Genomic DNA, 9655 nt, shown 5'->3' on the forward strand with positions numbered 1-9655 from the left:
CTATCTCAGATATCGTTTGGGGTTTGGGGTTTTCTCCCCCATCCCCCCGTCCTCAACTTTCTCCCTCCAGCCCTTCTCCCCGTCGCCTTCCCCCACCCCACCCCCCACACACCCCCCTCAGCCCACCCCCTCCCTTCCTTGGAGATCAAGGACAATTTCAAACAGTCCATTTCCAACACACTGCCATGCGGATATTTTTTTTTTTTTTTTCAAAGACAACAATTTTCTTAGGGCTCTCAGGCTTCTGGCCACATCCATCGGTTGGCTTGGACCTTCCCTTTGGTGCCGGGCTTATAAAAACCGCCCCAAACGCTACCGGCACCGCAAATATTTCCGGAGCAGTTCTCCTGGACACATGTGGCGGGGAGCAAACAGCAATGTCACATCAAACCCTCAAGCATAGGACCTTGCCCTGCCCGCGTTGGCAGGATAAGGAAAAGGCCTAACACGTAGTGGGCTATGAACATACTTCATTTCCCTGAGACCCGCTGAAACGATGCTTGAACACGCCTAGGTTCACTTGTTAACTGCGGAGTATAAGATCTAACGGCGAAGTTCACAAAAGAAGAGTAATTCGCCCCAAATGACTGAACAAGTTCATGAGGAATTTCGGGTCCCAGAGTTACATCGGATAAAAGAACATGCAGTAACGTAACACCAGAGTAAAAATATAAAGTTTCCATTTTTTTATTTTCCTTGTGCGCTGTTCCACTGTATACATGCAACCAAATACTTTCGCATATTAAAAGAAAACTGTATATACATATAGATGATACATACTGAAAACAGTGATGTCATATAAAGATATTGCATTTTGTGAACCGTGACAAAGAAATTACATCCATTTGCTAAATTTATTAATCAAAAAACATTCTTATCACCACTTTGTTGCACATGTAAAGAAATCCCACACCCTTTAGCCCCAAAGGAACAAAAAAAAAAAAAAAAAGGCATTCGAACAAAATAGGTCATGGGTTCTTTTTTTTTTTATTATTTACAAGTCTTGTAAAACACCGTTCCTGTATGAAATATACATTCAGATATTCTCAACAGCAAATTACCTCAACGATAGAACACCGTATCCTTTGTAAACTGATATAGAATTTTAAATATTTTCTTTTTTTTTTTTTTTAATCTTTTTATTTTTCTAAATTGCTCTTTTCTTCACGCTTTGGTTCCTGCAGGGAAATATATATATTTATAGATATTTAAAATAACTCCGAACAACTCTCCATTCTTTGCATATGTCGACTGGGCGACGAAGTAGAGCTCGTGACATTTAAAGTAGACAACAACAAAATTACCATATTTACATTGTTTGGCTTCTGTTTAAACTCCTCACTAGTCACCTTTAAACGAACATGCAATCGAGTTATTTTAATGATCCCATGTTAGTGCATTGCACAACTCCAAGTTTCAATTAAGTGTTGTGTGGTATTTGCTAAACTGTCGTTCTCCACAGGTATTTCCTGAAGAAAGTTTGTGAGCCAGAAGCCAGAAGGTTAGTTTCCTTTATGGAGTTGTTTCTTTTAAAAAGCTGAAATTCACACTTTTTTGCTGTTTTATTTTTAGTATTTAAATATGATTTGTCTCCGAAAAGATGGCAACGCATAGTCAGTTGTCATAAATAAAATGCGAGCTAGTTAAAATTTGCTAAATCTTTTTTTTCTCTCAGTGATTGTTTCTTTACGATATATGGCGAATTTATACCTGATTTTTTTAGTAAATAATTAAGTCTTTCATTTACTTCTTTCTTCCCCCTACCTCCTCCCTCCCCAACACCCCCAAAGGAAACACTATTATACCCATCACTATATCCATATTACAGCTGCTCGCGGTTGGCCTCGTGAAGGTGTAGCCATGTCATCTCCCCCCCCTTTATTTTTGTGTGTATACCCTAACCCCCACCCCCAACCCCCCGGTTAAATTCTGCTTTCAAACCCATGGGAAATGGAGCACTGCCTCTAACCTAGACATTTTCCGCTCAGGAAGAACAAAAGATTATCTCTCAGAGTTTATATTCTGCAGTGGTCCTGGTTGCGTGATCTCGACCTGGCAATCTCCAGACAGCTGTTCCGCAGCGGCACAGGGGCGAGGGAGGGCCGGGGGTGGGCGAGTCGGGGGACGGAGGGGTGCCGTCCCCGCCTGTGCCTGCCGAAAGCGGTAGCAGGGTGAGCCGCAGTGCCTGGAAAGGTAAGAGGTATGGATTTTGCACTCAGAGGTGACGTGCACGTTTTAGAAATGGATGCCATGTGTGTCAAAATCAAATCGATTCCAGTTGATATGTAAATATATATATATAAAAATCATCATTGAAGTTCCAGAGTAGATTTACATGTATGTAAAACCTTGGATTCTTCTAGTCCCGTCAGATACACACCTCCTTCCTCCACGTAACCCCGTGGCTTGACCTTGTCAAGGGCGAAATCTGAATTTAATCTCGTCTTGAAAAACGCTATGAGTTTTAAAGTAGTGGATTAGCTGAGTAATATTGTAATCGGTCCCTGTTAATTTTTTTTTCTTTCATTCTTCTGTTCTGAAACCATATTTTCACTTGGCGGTCGGTCAGATTGAGCATTCGGGAGAGCTGGAGGCGTTTCTCTTTGTTTATGTAGACACTGAAGAAGAATTCCCTTTCTAACTCTCTAATCTGATATTTGGTGTATGGGCATCTCTTTTTACGGGTACGTTGTCCACCTGTGGAGTGAGAAAAGGCAGAGGCGTTTGAGACCCGGCGGGGGCTGGGGAGGGTGTGTGTGTGTGTGTGTGGGACACACACTCAGGCAAAACATTAATATGGAAAAGACGCGTTTAGCCCGCTCCGGCCTCCGTTGGCAGGTCCGAGGCTGGGCGCCAATCCTCCGCCTTGGCGGGCGCGGGCAGCTCGGGACCGGGACCCGCCGGGACCCGCCGCGGCCCCGGGGCAGCGGGCAGGGCGAAACCCCCGCCGAGACGCGGGGATCCGGCCTCGCTGCCTCTGCGGGGAGGGCGGCCGGAGGAAGGGGTGGTGGCGGGGGGTTCCTGCGGATTTCACGAGCTGGAGGAAAGCCTTTGTAAGCAGCTCCGCCGGGCGCCAGGCACAGGGAGCTTGCCCCGGGAGCAGCCCATCACCTGGCTGCCTGCAGCAAGGCAGCGCGGCATCGGGCAGGGGGACCCCGCGCCCAGCCCTCCCCGAGCCCGGACCCGCTCGGATCTCGCCCTCATTCCCCAGACTATTCCCGGCTCTACGTCTCCAGCAGAGGAAAAAAGCCCCAGAGCCCAGGGCTAAGGCGCCTCACTCTCCCCCAGACGGCTTTTTTAAAGCACGCTCGCCACCGCATCGAGGTATTCTCCTCTCGATTAGCCATTACGGTTTTAAAGTTCATTAAGCAGAATATAAAAGGTTTCAAGGTTCAGGAGCTCTTTACATTAAACGTAGCTGCTATCCTTTTAAAAACTTCCTTTTCTGGTACAGTTCATTGTCGAGGTATTTTTTCCCCGAGCCGTATACTAGCTTTGCCTTTTAAAAAGCCCACATAAAAAAATCAGACTTTGACAGATTGAATAACAATTGTAAGTAACAAACTGTTGGACAGAAGGCAACACGTAATTGCCACAGTGCCTTAGTAAAATGGCTTCCTTTAGACAAAAAGGCCAGCTTTAGGTTAATTTGTTTCTTTTAATATATTGCTACAGTTCAGGCGGCTACTTTATCTGTTAAACGCTATTCTAGTACAATCGTTAAAACGGCGAAGGCTTTGAATTCAGCTCCTAACTAGACTCCTGGTGCAACACATGGCTTTTATAAAATCACTGGATTACATTGATATCAAAGGAGTCGGGATCTCCTTTTTTTGCCGAATTTACAGGCACCGAACGTACCTTATTATATTTTCGAGAGTTGACCACAGAGCTCTTTTTTATTATTATTAAAAAAAAAAAAAAAAGAAGAAGAAAAAGAGGAAGGAGAAAGAAAATTTTTTTTAAGTCATCCATTGCCCGGTGGGTATTTCACGGCCAATTTCAGCACTAAACACGTGATCTCGCCTTTTATAACAAAGTTTTGTTGGGGGAAATCTAAAGGCCCTTCATAAACCTTATATGCTTATAAAACAGCATATAAAAATTTAACAGCGGCGGTGCGCTAGATTTCAAGCTGCCTTTCCTAAAAGCGCTCGGGCGCTGCCTTTATACGTACTGGAGCTGCCGGATTTCTCCTCATTGTTGCCGGAAGATGACTCGGGGCTGCTGCTGCTCTCCGGCCGCCTCCGCCTCTCCTTCTCCGCCGCCGCCGCCGCCGCCGCCGCCGCCCTGCCGCAGCCTCCCTCCGAACTTGAAGTTGCCGCCGCCGCCGCCGCCCCGGCGGCCGCGGGCGCCTTCTCGCCACTCTTGTCTACCGGGTAGTCCGCCGAGGCCAGGTTTTCCGCCGTGCCATAAGCCGTCTCGAAAAACTGGTCGAAAGCCTGGGGTAGGACCCCGTTCCTGCCCACCGTGCTATAGAAATTGGAGGAGACGTTGGTGCTGGGGTGGTAGACGTTAGCTGTGTTTTTGCCGAACATCTCGCCCATGCTAGCAGTGTTGGTGGCAGGCAAGCAGTCTCTGTGCATGATCTCCTCTGCGGAGTAGCAGTGGGGCAGATTGTTCCTGGGGTGCCATTTACTGGAGGGATCAATGGCATATTCCCTGAAGGTAACTTCTCTCACAGGTTGGACCTGGGGTAGGTTGGAGGAGTAGGAGTATGTCATAGGGCGAGAAGACGGGGTCTGGGGCAAAAAAGAAGGGAGGCTGGAAAAATCAGGACCCGAGACGTAGTAAGTACAACTTGGCAAATACATGTTAGAGGAACAAGGAACACGCTCATCAAAATCCATCATTAGGGCTACCTCGGCTTCTCCGCATTAGCTGAGCTTAACATGATTCTCTAACGCAGCTGCCTCTTTGAAGCAGATCCGTGAAGTAAGAGATGGGGAGACGTAAGCTGACGTGGAAAGCTCTCCCCGGCGGCGGCAGGGAGGTGCGGTCACGTGGCCCGACGTTGACATTGACGAGCGGCGGGTCCGGGCCCCGCTCCCTTTGTGGCCATCGCGGGGGGAAGCAACAGCTCGTCGCCAGCGCCTAAGGGCGAGCCGAGCGCAGGTTGGCCGGGGGGTAGCCTTAGAGGACACAAAGCCGCCTTGCCACTGCCCCAGACCGAGCCGCCCGGCCCATGGCACCCGCCGGCTCTGGAGCAGAGAGGCTTAGCAATCCCCCCAGGGTTAGGTGAGACCTTTCTGTTTGTCTGTGTGCTTGCTGCGGCGGTCGGCGGCTCGCTGGCAGGCTCCGAGAAGGAGGGCACAGGAGAGGTGCAGGCACGGTTTCTTCTGGAAAGCTGCTTCCGAGCAGGAAACGCTCCTGAAGAAATCGGCCGGGCTTTTTTTTTTCCTTTTCTTTTTCTTTTTTTTTTTTTTTTTTTTTTTTTTTAGTTTGTTTTGGTTCGGTTTGGGCTTCCCCCCTCCCTTGAAAAAAAGAAAGAAAAGAAAAAAAAAAAAAGAAAAAGCCCTCGCCCCGCAGGGTTTTTCTAGAAACGTTACTAGGAAGAATGTGCCAGGGTCAAGTCTGTACTGATTTTCATGGTGAATAGATTACATGCTTGCATTCATGTTCACTTCCGAAGCGCTTAGTGTCTTCCTTCCCTTACTTACATATTAACCTCAAATACCCCGCGCGGCTTCAGCCAAGCTTTGCTGGAGGTAGTTAACAATGTCGGGTTCCCAGGACGCAGGTTCCCTCTCCTCACCCCCCTCCAAACCGTCCCTTGCCTTAGACGCGACGCCAGAAAACCCTTTAGATCGCAGACCACGGAGCTAAAGAGTGTTTGCTGATGTCTCCGCCTCAACGCTGCCGCTAAATACTTGGAAAACCAGTGGATGTTGGGCTACTCCGGCTTGACAAATACTCCGAGTTTAATTGCCAGAAGCCTAGTTAAAATTATTTGACATACTGTTAACCCCTAGGAACAAACTCGCCGTACCGAGATACTTTTTGCTTCGTACCGTCGCTGAAGGCTGAGACCCAGGGAGACCTATTTTAAAAACGTGGTTAAACTTTTACTATTGTTGCATGAAAGGGATGATATAGAAAGCGGATTGTACAGGGCAGAGACTAAAAAGTACTTCTCTGCCAATAAAAATGCACACCCCACCGAATGAGCAGAGCCAAAGAAAACAGAGAAATACGCCAAAGAATACAGCACCTTTTGAGGCACGGACATCCCTAGGCTCTCGGAAAAAATATTTTCTTGCTATTCTGATGCTCGATTTCAGAAAAGAAATATTTGGGTTCCGGCTGGATTTCATCAAAATAGAAAAACAGAATGGCAAAAGGCTATTGTGAAGTCGGTGCTCTTAGGAAATTAGACGTAGTTCAAGATTCATGCCCCCGTGGACTTTGGAGGCTAATGGAAGGGAAACGACAATGTTAGGAAAAGAATATTTGGATTTTCCCCCCTCTTCCTCTGCAGTGCTGTAGAAGTATTTATATATCCGGAGAAAGTTCTCTAGTAAATTCTGGAGATCTTCGGTATTTAAATGTCAACATCGATTTGTTTATTTATTGCTTAGCTTATCGTAACTGACTCAATAACAAATCTAATCATGTTGTGCACAGAGAAAATATTCTCATTATGTATTTTCCCTACATTATAGTTAACTATTGCGTTTGAATTCAAGCTGTAAATTCAATATTATCAAGTAATTACTTTGTAGTGGAGTAAACTAATTTATTAGCATTAATGTTTATATGCCTTTTTCTTATTTTACAAGGGTTACCGTTCACAAATCAAATGCTCTGGACGTATCCCTGTAATGAACTCTTTATTTTGGTTTGCTGCAAGAACTTCTTATGCCTACTGCATGTCTGCGAGCTGAACTTGAAATTAATGAATTAATCTTCCTGCTTGACATATTTGCTAGAAAGTGGATGGAAAGAGATTGCATGTCGTCAAAACCGTTAGCAGAAGACTGCAGTGTCGTTTAGGGATTGTAAAAGGGTTTGGGGGTTTTCCCTCACTATCTTTTTTTATTATTATTTTGGGGTGGGGGGTGCAAGAGCTCTGGTTGGCCTTTTCCTTAACGCTATACTTTTGCTCGCATTTACCCCCCCCCCCCCCCCCCCCAGCTTTTGCAGGGGGGTGGTATAGTGGGGGGGTGGGGGGGTGGGGGTCGGAAGCCCTCTTTTGGTATCCAGGCACTGTTTATTTTCCCTGTGTCCCCCCCGCTTCAATTCCGTCGACGAAAAACCTCTCCCCACACCCTGCACACACGCAGACACCCCTCCCTTCAAACAAAAAGGAATGTATAAGGATTTCAGTGACTTTGAGATAACAAAGGCGCCACCATTGCAGAGCCTCGCCCCGCCTCTGTGTGATGGCAAACAAATTCTTGCACTTGTATTAGGGCTTTTAAGGCTATAATTGAACACGGCGCGTCTAGGAGAACCGAAAACAGTTCTAGACTGACCTGCGGTTTTATAGCACTTTGGCAGTCAACTTCAGCTTGTGTCAGAGCAGACATGACAGAGCTGCCCAACGCTTAATCGCGGGACGCCACCTCCTCGGACTCACTGCAGCCCCCCTCTTGCCTTTCAATAAATTTCAAACCTTGGGGCTAGAAATGGGGAGCAGAGCTGGCACAGGTTTGTATGGGGCTCTTTCCCGCTCCTCTCGGCAGCCGGGGCTGCGGCGCCGTGCGAGGCTCCGCCGTGCCAGAGGTCGGGGCTGCCTCTGGGAAACAAAGGGAAATTAAGGCAAGAAGGGCGAGAAGGCAACTGCAAATAGGCGTGTGTGTGCCTGTGCGTGGGTGTGAGTGTGTGTGCGTGTGTCTGGGCATACGTGTGCTTGTACAGCATGCACACGCGCAGCCCCGATGCCTACTTTTGAACCGTTCGTGCTGTCCTCCCCCCCCCCCCCCCCCCCAAACCAAGCAGCCTATTTTTTCATGCGGGTTTGCAAGGCAAGGGGACCCCAAAATACCTCCCTGTTCCGCCTGCAGGACAAGCGGGGAGGGTGATGGGGAAGGCTACGAGGGGTGCAGCTCGTCTGGGAGCGAGTAGACACCCAAGGCACAGGCTGTTCTCTGCTTTATTTGCTGTTAAGTGAAACAGAGATAATGTACGCTTAAAGCCCCGGAATGTGTGGGTAATTGCAGGGAGCCTGCTGTTAAGTTGCTGTGTTCAGCACAATTATCAATGTTGATTATTTGGTCTAATGTTGAATTGCTCTTTTAATACAGTAATTGGGACTTCCGCGTTGAGGAAGGGGGAAAATCGAGCTTTCCCCTCGCTAACCTCACTGAAAACAACATAAACAAAGGCAGGCATTTCGTTTGGAGAAGCAAAATGCATTCGTTACGCCTTCCCGTGTATTTCGGCCGGATTAGAGAGGGTAAAACCGCTCTGAATTTGGGAGCTCTGCTGCAGGACGTTTTTGCAAGGACAAGCGTGGCCAAGAGGTGGGGAGAGCTGAGAGCACATTTACCCATTGCTAAGCTAAACAAAGCGAGGAGAAAAAAAAAAAAAAAAGCTACATCTCTTCTTTGGAGGAATATAAACAGAGCTAGGACGCCTCGATAGCCTAGCTTTTATATATACAGATGGCGTGCAAAGGGAACTGTTTAACTTACTACCGCTTGTCTCCAAAAGGTCAAGTTCTATAGTATCTAAATTGTTGCCTTTTTGTACCCTGTTTTGCTTGAAAAAAAAATTTGAAGCCGACCATTTACCTTGCCAGTAGGGTGGGTGCCTGTAATTAACAGGAGAAACGTGTGCTAAAAGGAATTTGCGTCAAGGGGAGCTAATTAAAATATTACACGATTGCTGGCTTCAATCGCTGCTGCTCCTCTCGCATAGGAAGGGTGAGGGGTGTTACGGCTCGAGCAGGAGAAAATATCTCAGGAATTAGGACAGTGTTTTGTAAACTTGCGGGTTGATTAAGTCTACAAAGGCTTGTTAGAAAAACGTAGTATTAGGGAATTTGCAACGTCGTTGCCAACGAAAAGCGCAAACCCTTCCCATCTTTTCCAATGAAAATAAGGCCAGAAGGCGATAATTCTTCGCAAAATTTGCCAGGAATATTGTTTGGATTTAAAATATTTCGGGCTCAGAAGTTCTTAACTGGCGTTTCTTCTCTTTTTGCCTTTTTTTTTTTTTTTTTGGTCCGTTGTGGAAAGGAGATATACATAGTCATCCTTTCTTTTTTTTTTTTTTTTTTTTTTTTTAAGTAAATGTGTTCATGTGTTCCCTTAACACTGTAGCAGAAGGAAGTGTTGCAATAGTTAGCAAAGACTTTTCAAACAATTCAAATAATAGGTGATTTTTGATATGGGCAAAGTGGAAGCCCCGTGCTGTGATGGGGACGGACTATTTATTGTCCAAAACCTGAAGCAGTACGGTTGTGATTTTGCTAGGAAACTGCAGAATATGTGTAAAGAGAAAGGACAGATGTAAACAGGATTCAAGTCAAGGTTATTCTGATTTTTTGTTGTTGTTATATTTAATCGCATTACATTATTTCAGAGGCTTAAACATCTCAAAAAGCTGCGCTCATGTGGACGCAGAATATTTTAGATTGTTTTTTAATATCGATTACCGAAATCCTTTCCTTTTCTCTGTCACCTTCTCTGTCTATTTAAGTCGCTGAGAT

At 46.4% G+C, this 9655-nt stretch overlaps 1 protein-coding gene across 1 annotated transcript; it reads right to left on the minus strand.

Annotated features, from left to right (window-relative positions):
• Nucleotides 1-1933: 1933 nt before the first annotated feature.
• On the minus strand, nt 1934-4887 carry HOXA11 (homeobox A11). Its single transcript, XM_082499043.1, has 2 exons — nt 4178-4887; nt 1934-2697 (listed from the first exon to the last, which is right to left on the minus strand). Exons 1-2 carry the CDS (start codon nt 4851-4853, stop codon nt 2465-2467), a joined length of 909 nt encoding a protein of 302 aa, XP_082355169.1. The 5' UTR covers nt 4854-4887; the 3' UTR covers nt 1934-2464.
• Between the last annotated feature and the right edge of the window lie 4768 nt (nt 4888-9655).

The sequence above is a fragment of the Vanellus vanellus genome, assembly GCF_965231255.1.
Source record: "Vanellus vanellus genome assembly, chromosome: 2".
Taxonomy (NCBI): Eukaryota; Metazoa; Chordata; class Aves; order Charadriiformes; family Charadriidae; genus Vanellus; species Vanellus vanellus.